This window comes from Saccopteryx leptura, chromosome 3 (assembly GCF_036850995.1).
Source record: "Saccopteryx leptura isolate mSacLep1 chromosome 3, mSacLep1_pri_phased_curated, whole genome shotgun sequence".
Lineage (NCBI taxonomy): Eukaryota > Metazoa > Chordata > Mammalia > Chiroptera > Emballonuridae > Saccopteryx > Saccopteryx leptura.
This window is the reverse complement of record NC_089505.1, coordinates 284,672,650-284,689,862: the sequence shown is the minus strand read 5'-3', so window position 1 is coordinate 284,689,862 and position 17,213 is coordinate 284,672,650. Positions and strand designations below refer to the sequence as shown.

Sequence of the window (17,213 nt, the reverse complement as noted above, 5' to 3'; positions counted from 1 at the left end):
TCAATAGTTTGAAGTACACAGTCATCCTGCCCCAGCCCTCGACCCCGTCCTGGCCCCAGGTGTCATGGGGAAATTACCTGATGCAGCTGTATGTAGCCCCCATGTCCACTACCAGCGAATGATTCCAGTCCCCAAACAGAAGAGCTTGTAGACCAAAGCAGGAGGCTCAGATCACGTGGTTCATTAGGGAGGTGGGGTAGCAAACAAACTTGGATGACAAAGGAGTGGGGTAGAGGCACCACAGGACTGAGTCCTGGGTACGCAATGTTTGCGTGCCCTGCCCTCCATCACATCAGCCCTTCCTGCTGATGGGGTGGCTTCAGCAAGGAGCCCAGAAGACAGAAGGTGCTGGCCAATCAGAGAGACATGAGGGCGGGACAGCTGGCCACAGCTGCAGCTTCGCAGTTGGTCAGCTGAAAGCCGTGGAGGTTTATCTGCATCTCAAGGGGTTAAAATGGGACCGTATGGGAATCTCCAATGGGGCAGCTGTGAAGATTGAAAGGCTCGTGGGCCTGACCAGGCGGTGGAGCAGTGGATAGAGCGTTGGACTGGGATGCCGAGGACCCAGGTTCGAGACCCCGAGGTCGCCAGTTTGAATGCAGGCTCATCTGGTTTGAGCAAAAGCTCACCAGCTCGAACCTGAGGTTGCTGGCTCGAGCAAGAGGTTACTCGGTCTGCTGAAGGCCCACAGTCAAGGCACATATGAGAAAGCAATCAGTGAACAACTAAGGTGTTGTAACGAAAAACTGATGATTGCCTGACCTGTGGTGGCGCAGTGGGATAAAGCGTCGACCTGGAACACTGAGGTCGCCGGTTCAAAACCCTGGGCTTGCCTGGTCAAGGCACATATGGGAGTTGATGCTTCCTGCTCCTCCCCCTTCTCTCTCTCTCTCTCACTCCTCTCTCTCTCAAAAAATCAATAAATAAAATATTTAAAAAAAAAAAAAAAAAAAAAAGAAAAACTGATGATTGATGCTTCTCATCTCTCTCCGTTCCTGTCTGTCTGTCCCTGTCTATCCCTCTCTCTTACTCTCTGCTCTGTAAAAAAAAAAAAAGAAAAGAAAAGAAAGGCTCGTGGGCTTCATGTGTGCTTGATGTATCCTATTCGGTGTGTCACATGCTCATGTATATTTAGTGTGGATCATGAATATTCAGTGCCCACTCAATTGTCTGCTTACTGTGTTAACAGACCTGGCTCACTTTCTCTGCCTGTCTCATGTCTTTCAAGCCATTTGCCTCTACACTTAGTTTTTATCTATCCTGCATTTGTTTCTTCTAGTGAGTAAAATCATATTCTCAAATACAGCACATGTTACTGTTGCTAAAACAGTAATCCCCAACTGTGAACCCCACTTTACAATATGCAAAGCTTGTTCACATTCCCAATCGTATTTAATTGTTGCCACCATCCTGGGGGGGGGGGGTTACCATCCCCAATCAGAAGATGAGTACACTGACACTCGGAGAGGTTAAATGACTTTCCTAAGGCCACACCATCACAAAATCCTGTTGGTGGCAGAGAGAATCTAGCTTGAGTCATCTTGTCAAGTGTGTTTCCCATTTCACAGCCCACGACGGCTGGCCTCCTTGTCCCGGACTCACAGGAGAAGCTGTGTGCGCTGAGGCTTAGGAAGGAGACAAGGACTCAACAACCAGCCTCACCTTGCTCTAGGTCCGGCCCAGGACGGGCCACCTCTCCCTGCTCACAGACCTTTCACTGTCACTACCTGAAAGCACTAAATCAGCCCGGGTTTAGCAGCCTGAGGGCTAAGGCTGTCATCTGCAGTCCCGCTGCCTTGAAGGAGCCCTTCTGTAGGGCCAGAGCGCCATCTAGTGATAGCACAGCCTCAGCACATGCCACAGATGTAGAAAGAAAGGTACCCCACCCCACCCCCTTTCCTCAGAGAAATCAGATTGAACTCATATTAAGTACACTGCCAAATGCCAGGATCAAATCCTATGTTATCATATGATACTCACCCTGTGAGGGGAGTGTTGTTCTCACTTTTCATCGACCTTTAACCCCTCGTGAACCATCTGGGGCTCTGAGGAGTAAACCTTCTGCTCCCACTGAGGTTCAAGGTGAGCAGAGGGCAGGGTCCCTTGTCTGTTTGACTTCAGTGGGGCTTTAATAACAAGATGGCCAGTTTTTCAGAGGTCCCTGGAACTGGGTCCCTGACACTGAAGACTGAGACATCCCTGCTGAGGTCACACTTCAAGGAGTGGCTTGATTCATTCAGAAGGGAAAGGTGGAGAAAGAAGAGAGTAAAAATGGAGGATGGAAACTTGCATGTTCCAGAAGAGCAGTCAATGTGAGGGACTGTGTTCTTTAAACAAAAATAAGGATAAATAATAAGAGTTGCTAAAAATACTATGCTGCTCAAGGGAAGAAAGAGGAGCTTCATTTATGAGTGCCTACAGCGTGCGGGCATTGTGTCATCTTCACGATGACCCAGTGATATAGACATTTTGGGCTCCATTTTACAAATGAGTAAACTGAGGTCCAATGCCACACTGCTAGAATGTTCCTTCTCAACCTCTCCTCGCTCTCATTCCCATTGAATTTTGTGCCCCCTCCATCCTCAGGACCCTAGAAAAGAGGTGGTAACTCTGGGGCTGGGGCCCGTGAGCCCAGAGGGCCATTTCCCGGAGCTGGGCTCACAGGCTGCCCTCCTCAGAGCCAGGCAGAGCTGGCCCGTGTTTACGTACCCATAAGTCATAAAACTCATTTCCTCCTTTTTCCATTATAAATATAAACACATCTATTTCACTGGGGAAACATCGGCTTGGAAATCCTGGAGGCTACAATCATTTCTCTAACCCAGCGTGATAACAGCAGGAAAGCAGTGCTGTTTACAGTCGGCTGCTGCCGCCCTGCCCGGCCCCACCTAGGATCTGCAAGGCTCTCTTTGGTGTCTGAATTTTTTATACAGAACATGGAAGAAAGAAAAATTTTAAACAGGGCTGAAGAAAGGGCATTTTAGCCCCTCATGTCCTGTCCTTTTCTTTCACCACTTAGAGTTATTTTTTTCCCCCCTAAGATTTTTGAAAGCCTAGGACAATATTCACCCTGATGTATGCCCTATGTGCTTGGGCTGGACTATGGTGGTCAACCCAACCCTCTGGGCTCCGTGACCTCACCTGTCTCGGCACTTGAGGACTGGCTCCTCAGACCTCCTCCACTGGACTTCTGGTGTGCTCACTTCCCACTAGTCTTGCTCATGATCAGCTTTGGCTTTCAACTTCTGGGAATTGCTGATGTCCACCACCCAGACCTTCAGCATGACTTCATCCTGACCCTTTCCCATTCTATCCTGTCCCAGATATTTACTTGCCTGGCTCCCTGCTCCCCATGCCCTGAAGTGACAAAATATGGGAAAGGTATATGTGGGTGAGGAGATGGCTTTGCCCCTGATCCCCAGTACTCAGCTGTGGGCAGTGGTGGAGGGAATCATGGGGTGCTGGTCTGCAGGGCACAAGGCATCTCTGAGTTGCCATAGCGATACATAAACTTGGGGGTGAGAGCAACACGTGAATGGCATAAAAGGGCAGTTTGGACCGCCAAGAAGTCATATTTAATTTGGATACAGATCCCATCTGCACCAAGCAAAACCATCATACTGTAGTCCAAGTAGCATGAATGAACTAATGGTACCGCCTTCCCAATACCCACCCACCCTCCCAAAAAAATCCAAAAGTCTCTTTATGGACTAAAGTAGTAACTATTTAATTAAAACAAATATTAAACAGAGATATTCATAAATAAAGACATAAAAATCTTTTTTTTTTTTTTTTTTTTTTTTGTATTTTTCCGAAGCTGGAAACGGGGAGAGACAGTTAGACTCCCGCATGCGCCCGACCGGGATCCACCCGACCGGGATCCACCTGGCACGCCCACCAGGGGGCAACGCTCTGCCCACCAGGGGGCGATGCTCTGCCCCTCCAGGGCATTGCTCTGTTGCGACCAGAGTCACTCAAGCGCCTGGGGTAGAGGCCAAGGAGCCATCCCCAGCGCCAGGGCCATCTTTGCTCCAATGGAGCCTCGGCTGCGGGAGAGGAAGAGAGAGACAGAGAGGAAGGAGAGGGGGAGGGGTGGAGAAGCAGATGGGCGCTTCTCCTGTGTGCCCTGGCTGGGAATCAAACCCGGGACTTCTGCACGCCAGGCCGACGCTCTACCACTGAGCCAACCGGCCAGGGCTGACATAAAAATCTTTCAAAGACTATAAATACATGATTATCATTTATAAAAATCAGTAATACTTAATCAGTAATATCTGGCACTTTATGGCAGATCACTTTACCTTTTACCATTTGGAAGAAGTACAGATTTCTCTAAATATACTATTCTACCTCCGTAGGCTACGCTTTGAAAGTGCTCCCTCCTTCTCTGACAGTAGCCATCGATCAGGCTGTGAAATTTCCTTTGGTTCTTCCAATGGACATACTTTTATCCCATTATTCAGCCTTCTCCTGTAGTCTGCTAAGGACTTGGAAACCAGATAGCCATGTGTGTGAGAACAGTTTGTAAATTAAGGAAATGGAATGTTAATGAACAGCCGGGAAGTGCTAACCTCTGGGTACAGTGCCTGGGCTTTGGGAACCGGCCCTTGTCCTGGATTCCCACCGGGGTTCTGGACTGGTAGGCACACTGTGAACGTGAGGTGTGGCTTAGTTCCAAAATCAGATATACTGGCCATCCGCTGACTAACTCTGTGATGGAGCATGGGTTTATTGTTACTCTTTGAAGTAGGGACACAGAGCATTTTTGGACTGATTTGAAATGAATCTGATAGTCCATAGATCAAGTAGACTGACACCTGTCCATACAGAAAGACCTTTAAGAACTCCCCTACACCACCAGCGCCAATCATCTAGAGTTATTGCCAGAAGACCACCCAGTGACCTAGATGCCAGAGCCAGCCCATCCCACCTGGACCCTGCCAATTCTATTCTGTTATTTTCCATGTTCTTAAAGATCTCAACATATCCCCACCCTGTACTCAAACAGTTGGAACACAGCCTGTGCCTCCACCAGTTCACAGAGGCTGCCGCCATCTAAGGACATAGCATTTCCTCTTCAAAGCCTGAAGCCTAGACCATCACTCCAAATGTGATGACACTTGGCATGCCTTAAGTCATTTAAATTGGACCGTGAGGAGACCATTGCTGTATGGAGGCTAAGACACCAATTCTGGAGTCACATTGCTTAGGCCATGTCAGGTACCATCTCTGTTTGCAACAAGGTCGTGGCCACAGGGACACAAGAGCTGGACTTTACAAGTCCAAGGCAATCTTTGCTACCTCCCTTCCCTTTCTGTACACTGGCCATCCAAAAAGGTGATCTACAGAAGAGAAGTCTTCCCAACTGGAGACGTGGTCCTGAAGAACAGTAAGTGAGTTGAGCATAGGTTTTTGTTCCAGGTAATGGCTACTGTGGGCCACCCGGAGAGTCCTCAGGGAGGGAAGACGGCGCTCCAGACTTCTCAGGAGTACAGAGTCATCATCAGCCACTGGACAGAAGAGGGAAGCAAGTTATGGTCAGTTCAGCCCAACTTCTGACATTCTGTTAAGGCTGCTCTAATTTTCAGTCACCGAGTCCCAGAGCCTGACATGGGACTTGGGGCTTCCCCCCATCCCACACTCCTGCAAAGCCACGGAGTCAGGACATTAATGGATAGGTTAGCCAGAGGGACCCTGCCATCTGGTAGTAAGTATAAATCAACCTGAAATATAATCAACCTTGACTTCTCACGGTGCCTGTGAATGATGATAGCCCAGATACAGGCTGATGCTGCATTCAATTCTCAGAGCCCTTCTTCCCCGCAAACTCAATTTGGCACGCTCGTGACAGCTGCATGTGCAGGTGTATGGACTGACTGGGTAACAGGAATCCATTAGAGCATATTCTACATGTTTACATTTATAGCCCCATTTGTCTGACAGCTTTATGTGGGTGTGATGAATGGTCCCTCTAATTCACATCGAGGGGACATCTGGAGAAACCACTCCCCAGGCTAATTACACCCAAATGATCATGCTACTGATGGTGATGATTAAGATGACATTGGTGAAGTAAGTTACCAATGCTGTCACAGAAAACTCCAGAGGGAAATTTCAGTAGGTTGGTTGCCACACCCTGCAGAGCTCCTTGGTTGGCCTGAGGACCTCCTCCTCGTGAAACCGGAAATGGTCAGAGCTGGCGAGGAGCCCCTGGCCCAGCCCACTCCTTACTCACACAGGGAGGTGAGGCCCGGAGTTTTAACATGACTTCTTAGTGACAAGAGTGCTGTGGGGTCAGCCAGGTCTCAGGCCAAGCATCCTCCCATCACCGCACCTTGCACTGCCAGCCTACCCAGGCTGTGAGCTGTCCTGTTTCAGCTGCACACCATGCTGTCCTGCTCTCCCAGTTCTTTGACAGAGACAGAGAGAGAGTCAGAGAGAGGGACAGATAAGGACAGACAGACAGGAACGAAGAGAGATGAGAAGCATCAGTTCTTTGTTGTGGCACCTCAGCTGTTCATTGATTGCTTTCTCATATGTGCCTTGACCGGGGAACTACAGTAGAGCGAGTGACCCCTTGCTCAAGCCAGTGACCTTGGGTCCAAGCTGGTGAGCTTTGCTCAAACCAGATGAGCCCGCGCTCTAGCTGGCAACCTCAGGGTTTTGAACCTGGGTCCTCTGCGTCCCAGTTTGATGCTCTATCCACTGCGCCACCTCCTGGTCAGGCCCTGCTCTCCCAGTTCTGAGTCTACACTATGGAAGGACTGCTTGGGATCAGGAGGTGACCCTGGGGATCTTAGGTGGGGATGTGCTCAGAAGAGTCTAACCATTGCCCCTTCTGCTGAATCCCACCTTCACCTTTAAACATGGGAGTGCTTGAGGAGAGACACAAGCTGAGGGTCCCTATGTCTTAGACAGACACTCCATAAAATGGACATTTGAGGTCAAAGAAGAAACCCCAGCTTTTAGTAGGCCCTGCTAAGCAGCCCAAACAGAGGATGTATTTTAGAAAGCAAGAACAGACTCCAGACTCCCTGTCTTTGCAGTGAACACCACCTAGCAGCACATCTGTCACAAAGCAGGTGTGTGACAATCCCATGCAGGTTGGAAGATTGGGGAAGACAACTGGTGTCAGGCACAGATTGGTCTTCTCCTTAGCATATCACCTCATTCATCAGCAAACATGAGCCAAGCACCTGCTACATGAGATTCGAGATAAGGGCACAGAGACTGGGTTAGAATCCCTTTCCATGTGGCAAAGGCTAAGCCAGCTCTGGAAATGAGGTTTATTTCTGGTCTGTCCGTATTAATCTTGTGAGACTCTGAGCCACTTCGCTCATTCCTGTACTCTAGCCAGGGCTGTCCTTACTGTTCCCTCTGGCCTGGGCCTTTCCCGCTCTCCACTCTGCTTGCCTGGCTCCCTCTTATTTTTGAGGTTTCAGCGTTCATGTTACCTCCTCCAGAAGGCCTTTGTGGAGCATGCTACCTAGACCAGACCTCCTATGACTGTCGGTGCTCAAGTTCATTGCTGGTCCAGGTCTTCACCCTCTCTGCCTCCAAGCCCTCTGTACGTGACTCTGAAGTTCTTCCCATGACAGAGAAGGCCAGTTGCCCATACATTGGAAATGGGCTTAGCCATGTGACTTGCTTCGGATAACAGAATGAGTTGCAAGGTGTGTCGTCCTCAGAGTTGGAGACCTTGCATGTTTCAGCTCACTCCTCTTTGCTCCTGCCGTTGTCCTGAGAAGGACAAACCTGGCCAGAGCTTCCTCATTTGAAGGTGCCAGAAAAGTCCCAGACTCCCCCATAATCACTAGTCAGCCAGCTGAGACCTGCTGACTCCCAGCATGTGACTGGGGAGTCAAATAAGTGCTGTTGTCACCTCTGAAGTTGTGTGGGTTCATCACATGGCATTATAGTGGTCAGAGCCATTGGGTACACTGAGTCAGTCTACTGTTCCCCTCCCACGTGACTCGCACAGAGTGGATGCTAGGTAAATATCTAGTGAATGAATGAATGAATGAATGAATATATGAAGTGAATTCAGTACCACATTATGAGCTCAGCAGAATGAAGGGCCCAAACCTTTCTTCACAGGAGCCTGGACCTGCAGTGCCCCCTCTACCTTAGATGACGTGATGCGTCCCCATAGAGACAGTCTTACCTCTGGCTTTTGGAGGTATATCCCTTTGCCATCTTGGGTTAAGTTTTGAAAGACACCTGTGAAAATGCAGAACAAATAAATGTAGCTAATGTGTTTTGAAAATATTATGAACTAGTTCCTTCCATAGGTCCCCTCACCTGGGAACCCAATTGTGGAAGCACCTCACACTTATGGTAAGTGAGCTACCTCAAACCATTGCCTCTGGACAAGGCAGGGTGTGAATTGGTTTGGGCAGGTGCCACCAGGTGTCACAGGCAGGTAGCCAGAGCTCCCCGTTGCTCCCTGGCCACCAGTCCTTTCTGCACTGGTGGCTGCTCTCCCTCCTGTTTGAACTGGGGACACGTGGGCAATCCAGGAACCTGCAGAGGAAGCCCCTCCCCTCCCTCCTTCCCGCCAGCTCACTCTCCATCTTCTCCGCACGCAGCATCAAGTGGACAAAGCTGACAAAGTCCATCTGGAGTTTGGGGCCGCCGTAGCGGATAAGCATCAGCAGGCAGACGTCATCGTTGAGCACGAGTCCTGCATTGAATGGATTCCTGCCATGGGTGCTGGGGACGGGACCTCATACCCAGCTCCCGTCCCATTTGTGACCCCTTAAATTGTCCTTCCTTTTCTGGGACCTGACTCCTAAAAACATGGGGATCTTCTTTTACGAGCTTCCTTGTGAGTTGCTTAATTATTTAGTCCATTCATTTTAGTTTATCTCCATTCCTTGTTCCTGCCCCCCTGGGCAACCAGCATGAGGATCTTTTTATCAAGTGGGTTACTGGCCTTGAAGGCCAGAAGCAGCAGTCTATTAGGGGTCAAGAGCATCTGCTCTGGAGCCTTGTGGTACTGAATTTAAATCCCAGGCAAGTTACCTAGCTTCCCTGAGCTTCAATTTCTTCCTCTGTAAAGTGGGGATTAGCACAGGGCATGGCTGGAGATTAAATGAGAGTACGGATGTGCGAACCCTCAATAATTGTCAGCAATGATTGTAGTGATAATAATAAATGTTTCTGTTATTTGGGGACCCATGTGTTTGGATCTCTGAACTCAGGGAGGAACTTTGTGCATTAGAATTACTCCAGAATGTCTATGGCCATACCACCCTGAACGCGCCCGATCTCGTCTGATCTCGGAAGCTAAGCAGGGTCGGGCCTGGTTAGTATTTGGATGGGAGAATTACTTCAGACTGTCAAGCAACACCGCCCCTTCCCCATTCATGCACTGCAGCACCAGACCCCACCTCCTCGTTCATAAACTGCAGTACCAGCCCCTCACACGCACCTGCGTCTTTCATGGCGGCCCGCAGCTGGGCCCAGTTCAGGCATCCTGACGCATTATTGTCTTGCTTGTGGAAAACCGCCTATGAAGAGCCAAATGTTAAGGAAGCCAGGCATTTCCAAGCACCACCTGAGAGCCCCTCGGTGCCCAGAGTCAGTGATGCAGAGGAAGGACCACTGGAGACTGGAGGTCCCATCGGCAAGTCCTGCTGCCCGCGGAGGAGCACGGCAGAGGGTCGATCCGACCACCTCTCCCACTTCCTCTTAAGGCTTCTGAGAAAGGGATCACCAGTCTTTCGGTCGCAGGGGATACAGTCTGGGTTTACATAAATATGCCTAATATAAGTACATTAACCAACCTTAAAAGGGCTTCCAACTTTATGACTCAGGAGACAAGGGGGAGAGTTGTGAGTTATGATTGGAAAAGTAGAAAGAAGCCAATTTATGAAGGACTATCGCGCTAAGGAGTACGGACTTCCTCTGAAGGCCATGGGGAGTCTCACGAAGCTTTCAGTAAGGATGTGATCTGATCAGATGGAGCTTTTAAAATTCAGGAGATTAGTGTAATAGGCTCTCTGAGTTTGTGAGGGGGAGAAGGAGGTCTCACTGGAGGGAGAGTGGAGAAGATTGGTGAGTAGTTGGGTATATAAAGGGTTAAAAATGAGAGAAGTAAGTACCTTACATCCTTTGCAGAATTGCTATGTCTGCAGCATCCTGTGAGGAGATTGGTCAGAACTTGTTCTTACCTGATAGAGCATCAGCTGCTTCCACAGGTCCCTGAATTCCTGGATGCTCACGGTACCTGATGCATTAAGCTGGTAGCAGGATTAAGGTCAAAGCCGGCAGGGTAGTGTCATCTATGCCTCTGGAGGCAGCGACTGGAGCTCCAGACAACAGTGTGCAATTTGTATACAGCCCCATTCAACGTCAGATGTCCCTAGTGGCCTCTCCTGGGTAGAGAGTCCGGCCCGGGGCTCCCTGGCACTTGCTAGGAAAGGACAGAGTAAGCGGGACCACAGCAGCGTGGGGAGAAGTGCTGATGGTGGCAGCGGTGGGGCAATGACCACAGCTACCATTTAGTGAAGCGGGATCTTTTCATGTGGCACATTTGATGTGATTTAAATAAAAAACAGTAACTTCATTATTGTTAAAAAGCAACTTATGGATGGAGTCAGGTGGCTAAGGATGCTTCTTATATTCAGTCATTTTATGAAAAGTTAAAAGCTTAAGCCCTGGCTGTGCTGCTCAGTGGACAGAGCATCGTCCCGGGGCACTGAGGTCTTGGGTTCTGTCCCCAGTCAGGGTATGTATAAGAAGCGATCAATGAGTACACAACTAATGGAACAACTAAATGAAACAAGGAGTTGATGCTTCTCCCTCCCTCCCTCTCTTTCTCTCTCTCTTTCTTCCTCCTGCTTCTCTCTCTCTTCCTCTTTCTTTCTTTTTTTTTAAGATAAATGTTTTTCTTTTTCTTTTTAATTTTTATTTATTCATTTTAGAGAGGAGAGAGAGAGAGACAGAGAGAGAGGAGAGAGAGACAGGGGGAAGGAGCTGGAAGCATCAACTCCCATATGTGCCTTGACCAGGCAAGCCCAGGGTTTCAAACCGGCGACCTCAGCATTTCCAGGTCGACGCTTTATCCACTGCGCCACCACAGGTCAGACCTCTTTCTCTTTCAATCAATAGAAAAAATTTTTCTAAAAGCTTAATGATTAGCCTCATAGATCACGTCCCAACACTCTTGCATTAGAGAGACTGGGTCCACAAACCACCATTAGAATGGGTCTAGCTCTGAGTTACTTGCTTTATCTATGATACTTCATTTCCACCTGGTAGGTGAGATAGGTGTTAACTTGCCCATTATGGATGATGAAATGAGGGTCTCAGAGAGTCTGATCACATCCAAGTTCATGCAGCTGCTGACAAGTCGGCCCTCTCCAATGCCTGTACACCGGACCACCATCCCATGCTGTCCGTGTCCTCTGCAAAGTTTCTGCAAAGGCTGAGTTTTGTATTAATATTTGCAACCCCTCCCCACTGCCACACACACAAACTATCCGTTCTACATGCCTATCTGTTGTATGACAACCAAACTTTGATTACAGTGTCCACTGAGATAGGCAGAAGGTTTGCTAGAAAAATCACAGGGCTGAGAACCAGGAAAGCTGAGTTCATGGCAAACTGTTGAACTTCCCGAGTTCCGGTTTCCTGACCTGCAGATGGGGGCAGCCACTGCCTGCTTGCCAGACAGACACTTAGGGCCCTGACGCTCTTGTTCAAGTTTCCTGTCAGTCTGGAGGTTGTTGCTGACCACCGCTCTGCAGCTGCTCCCCCGCACTGTCAGGCCGTTGTCATTCATAGCTAATATTGGTCACTTTTCCCAGGACGGCTGGGTCCTAAACACTGTATTTAGCTTATTCCATTTGCATTCTCACACCAGTCCTACCTACCGAGGAGGTTTGAATGCCACCTCCGTGCTGCAGGCGAGGACCTGGAGGCACTGCGAGGCTAAGGGACTTGCCTGAGTTGATCCAACTAGTAAGCACTGTGGTCGGCATTCAAACCCAGACAGCCTGGCTTCGGGACAAAGCTCCCGACCAGAGGTGTGTGTCCTCCCACAGACCAGAAAGGATACGTCCAGTAGGGCCAGGATCCCCTGGCAGGCATCGAGACTGAAGAGGGGCTGTGTGCTGCCCAGACCTGCAGAGGGACAGAAAAGGTACATGGACGCTGTCCCAGGATGGCACAGCATGGCCCTTTTCTGAACGGGACAAGACAGCACTGCCCGGGCCAGCCAGTTTCCAATCACTTATGTGGGAAGGGAAGAGATGAAGAGCCGTGGACAGAGAGGGAAGGCTTGGTGGCGATCTCTGCACCCAACTTGCACAGTAAATCCCTGTGGAGAGCTCCAGTCATAGGCTGGCATTGTTTACAGAGTAGGACAGAAGAATGTGGCCCTATGTACCCAGCACGGGCCAGGATCAGAGGGTTGCAGGCTCCATGAAAGAGATCTGGGAGATCCACTTGTTCAAGCTCCCACCTAAATTAGGGAATGCTTTCCTCAGAGGTCTTGGTGGTGGTCGGTCGGTTATGGGTGCTCACGCGGGTGGCTAGCTCCATTCAGAAAAGACTTCCCATGTTAATTCCAGCTGAAGATCTTGTAAAATCCACTCACTAGTCCTGCTGCCTCCAGAAAAGCAGAAGTGGTATTTGTTCCTTCTCAACATTTCTCTATTTCCCAGATGAGAGGGTTTCTAAACCTTCATCGCCCTCTTCCAGACCGGTACTTTGCCAGAACCTCTCTGAAATATGGTACCAAGCCTGACACACACTCCTTCAGATGCAACTTGATTAAGTTGTATAGTGATTAAGGGTATAATGAGTCTATCTCTTGCAAACCTTTCAGTCTGCATTTTCCAAATTATGATCCAAGGAAGATGTTCTGCAGAGAAAGGGTTTTGAGTTCAAACAAATTTGAAATACATTATATCTACAGATGCTCTTCTCCATCGATCAGGCACCTTAGTATGTGATAGGTAATGAGGGGCCAACAGGAAAATTTTACTTAATGCAGAATTTCTCAAGCGCAGTTGACCACAGAACCCAATCCCTTCTATTTCATGGAACACATCCTAAAACTTCTTGGTTTCTAATGTTTCTTGGAACACAATTTAAAAAACACAAATCTAAATGTTCCCATGAGATGCAGCCTGGATCAGAATTTGCTTATTTAATAGCAGCAATTTAAAACTATTAGCTCATGTTAAGCTTGGGGTCACCTAACTTAACCAGATACTGTTCAGATCAATTGCCACAAAAAAAATGAGGTCTCTTCTGTTAGGAACTTGTGCAACCAATTTTTAAAAAATAACAGAGTGGTAGTTTGGACTCGTTATCATCCTGACTCATTTCATCTTTTTGGTTTGGGCAGAGCTTGCAGTGAACATTCTAAATTTCAATTCTGCCGTCTGCGGTAACGATTCCTCCCGCGATGTGCCATCTGCACATCTGGTCAGCTCACCTTCCGTGTCCTCTTCTGAGCTATTGGTAAAAGCTGAGGAGAGGAAGGGGGAACCAAGGGCAGAATCCAAAGACTTCATCCAAACATCTGAACACTCAACTATAACACAGAATTATCCCTCTGGTTTTATATTTATATACCTTTTGCAAAGTGATCATCTCATATTGTTACTTTCCAACCCATGCTTCATCAGTTATCATGGAAGACTTTACCAAATATTTCACTCAAATCCACTGTAGCTCCCTGATCTATCAACCCAGAACCCTTCTCGGAGGAACTAAATGGAAGCAATTTGTCCATATATTCCTTAGAAAACCATATTGCATACTTGTGATCAAGGCATTTATTTTTATTTTATTTTTTATTTTTATTTTTTTTAAATCTTAAGCTGGAAACGGGGAGAGACAGCCAGACAGACTCCCGCATGCGCCCGGCCGGGATCCACCCAGCACGCCCACCAGGGGCGATGCTCTGCCCACCAGGGGGCGATGCTCTGCCCCTCCGGGCCATCGCCCTGCCGCGACCAGAGCCACTCCAGCACCTGGGGCAGAGGCCAAGGAGGCATCCCCAGCGCCCGGGGCCATCTTTGCTCCAATGGAGCCCCGGCTGCGGGAGGGGAAGAGAGAGACAGACAGGAAGGAGGGGGTGGGGGTGGAGAAGCAAATGGGCACCTCTCCCATGTGCCCCGGCCAGGAATCGAACCCGGGTCCCCCGCACGCCAGGCCGACGCTCCACCGCTGAGCCAACTGGCCAGGGCCTGATCAAGGCATTTAAAAATTGTTTTAATGTGCAATTCTAGGTAATTACCCTGGGATTTGTTTTCCCCAAGTGGGGCAGAGAAAGAATTCTTACAGTCTGTCATTTCTAGAGTCCCTTCTTCTGGCTCTTTTACCCAAGTTAGGCTTTGAGAAACCATCTGGAAATTATTTTAAGCCCTGAATTATACAATACCCTGGACTTGTTTGGGTTTGAAGTCTTGTTTTCATACAAAGAAGAAGACATCACATATGTTAGGTAGAAAATACCCTTTAGTTTTTTTTTTTGGGGGGGGGCTTATTTTTTTCATTTTGAAGTTTATTTTCCTCCATGGAGAAATAGTGTTTTTCTTGCTCACAATACACTTATAAAATATTCTTATATGAACTTTAAATTTCCCTAGTAATGTATCCCAGGCTTCACTGAAGACATCCACACCAGGGATATGCTCTGTCCTTCCAGATTTTTGTAGGTTGATCAAATTAAATAAGAACTCATCAGAGAGCTTGTGGTAAGCTAGTCAATATTTAAGATTTATTTGTCCTGTTGAGGAAATAAGTACAGTTTTTCTTTTCTCTCTCTTTTTTTTTTTTGTATTTTTCTGAAGTGAGAAGCAGGGAGGTAGAGAGACAGACTCCTGCATGTACCCGACCAGGATCCACCCGGCATGCCCACTAGGGGGTGATGCTCTGCCCATCTGGGCTGTTGCTCAGTTGCAACTGGAGTCATTCTAGTGCCTGAGGTGGAGGCCATAAAGCCATCCTTAGCACCCAGACCAACTTTGCTCCAATGGAGCCTTGGCTGCGGAAGGGGAAGAAAGAGATAGAGCGGAAGAAGGGGGAAGGGGGAAGAAGCAGATGAGCGCTTCTCCTGTGTGCCCTGGCTGGGAATTGAACCTGAAACATCCACACACCAGGCTGATGCTCTACCACTGAGCCAACCGGCCAGGGCCAGATACAGTTTTTCCACATGAAATTTATATGCCAAGAAAGAAGCACACAGCTATTCTGAGAAGGAAAAATAGCAGAAATCTTCATTGTCACTGCCGTATGTTTCCACACTCAAACTAAGCAAAAAAAGAACTATTTTCCAACCTGCATACATTCTTTTTTTTTTTTTTTTTTTTGTATTTTTCTGAAGCTGGAAATGGGGAGAGATAGACAGACTCCCGCATGCGCCCGACTGGGATCTACCTGGCACGCCCACCAGGGGGCAACGCTCTGCCCACCAGAGGGCGATGCTCTGCCCCTCCGGGGCGTCGCTCTGTTGTGACCAGAGCCACTCTAGCGCCTGGGGCAGAGGCCAAGGAGCCATCCCCAGCGCCCAGGCCATCTTTGCTCCAATGGAGCCTCAGCTGCGGGCGGGGAAGAGAGAGAAGAAAGGAAGGAGAGGGGGAGGGTGGAGAAGCAGATGGACGCTTCTCCTGTGTGCCCTGGCCGGGAATCGAACCCGGGACTTCTGCACGCCAGGCCGACGCTCTACCACTGAGCCAACCGGCCAGGGCTGCATACATTCTTTTACTGCTTTGTCAGACCACCTGACCCACCCTGGTATAAGACCCAGCTGCTCAGGGGACCAGCACACAATAGTTCACACATCCCGCGGGGGACAGAGAAACAGACCCAGAGCTCAGCACAGTGTGTGCTCCAAGTCCTGCAGGGCAGACGGCTTTGGACTACTCACCTGACCAGGTCAGGTGGTTCAGGATCCGCTGCAGTTGAGCTGCATTTATTTCTGGAGTCTGGAGTGAAAGCAGAGGGACAGGAGGAAATCGTCATTATAGGAGACTCGTTAGAGGCAGAGGGGCCACAGCTAAGGGAAGCTGGGACATCCTCTCCAGCTTCTGCTCAGCATGGCACAGATGCCATTTCCGGGCAGAATAAGTGACACCATTATGTGTCATTTATGCAATGTGACTAGTCATGTAATTAAATCTGGAACTTCAGAAGAACTCTTACAATAGTGTTTAACTGGGTGCCAAGACCAGAGCACCCCAGCGGGGCAGGGCTCTTAGGAAATAGACTAAAAGAGTGTAGAGGCTTTCAAACTGGGTGCTAGAGACAGGCTTTGGATTGAGTAAACAATTTGGTTTAAATTTTACTCCTAATAAAATATCTACAGCCAAGATTCCAGATTTTAATGTTAATTCATCGGAAGCAACTCTTCACATTAACATTTAACTTTAAAATATGTTAATGAAATACAAGGGTCACAAGTTTGAACTTATAGAACAGATACATATTTATAATAGATTATTTTTATCTGTTTCATCTATATTGAGATTCTCTGTGAGATTTCATTAGATAAAAGGATGGCAGCAGAAAATGTTTGGAGACCCCTGGTGTGGAGAAAAACTTTCGTAAGCAATGCATGTAAGATTCTGACATATCCTCTCTGGCTACATTAAGCAAAGCACCAGGGGTGATACGAGAGAAGACGGGAGGGCAGGCCAGCTGCAAACTACATCCAGAGTGTTACTAACATGAGGAACTTGTGCTCTTCGCTCAGATATCAAGGCCCAGATTTCCCGTGTATTTCCTGCCCTATTTCCAAACAGATTTACTGTCCAGCAGGTTGGGGACAGAGTGGCCTCCGGAGCCCTACACCCACCCTGCTGGCTTCCTGATCGGTGTCAGCCCAAGGAAAGGACTCCTGGGGACCAGGTGTGTGGCCCAGGACCCTCTGCTTCCCCGAGGTCCTCCTTCTTTCCAGCCCACCTCTTCTCCAGGAAACCACCCGAGAGGTCTTTCTCGCTGGGCTTCCCGAACTGGCCCTCCTCTGACGCCCAGGGCTTGCTATTACCATGCCCCTTCCCACTCCCAATGCTGATTTCTGACTCTATTCCATTTTCTTCTACAACTAATCAATATAGTTTCCAAGAACAGATAGGCATTTTACAGGAGCCTTCTGGAAACCACAGTTCCTCCATTCATTTGTCTAAAAACTTGAGGACTCAAATAGAAAGTGGCAGTTTGGGGAACAGGTAACCTTAAACCACAGTCTATGC

At 48.6% G+C, this 17,213-nt stretch overlaps 1 protein-coding gene across 1 annotated transcript in view; it reads right to left on the bottom strand.

Annotated features, from left to right (window-relative positions):
• Nucleotides 1–3,939: 3,939 nt before the first annotated feature.
• CAPN14 (calpain 14) overlaps nt 3,940–17,213 on the bottom strand; it is a 36,237-nt gene continuing 22,963 nt past the window's right edge. Inside the window, exons 16-22 of the mRNA XM_066378555.1 lie at nt 15,890–15,947; nt 12,065–12,129; nt 10,176–10,244; nt 9,434–9,512; nt 8,567–8,683; nt 8,165–8,220; nt 3,940–5,510 (exon numbers count right to left, since the gene is read on the bottom strand). Coding sequence (XP_066234652.1) covers nt 5,484–5,510; nt 8,165–8,220; nt 8,567–8,683; nt 9,434–9,512; nt 10,176–10,244; nt 12,065–12,129; nt 15,890–15,947 — 471 coding nt within the window. The 3' untranslated portion in view covers nt 3,940–5,483. The remainder of the gene's footprint in view (nt 5,511–8,164; nt 8,221–8,566; nt 8,684–9,433; nt 9,513–10,175; nt 10,245–12,064; nt 12,130–15,889; nt 15,948–17,213) is intronic.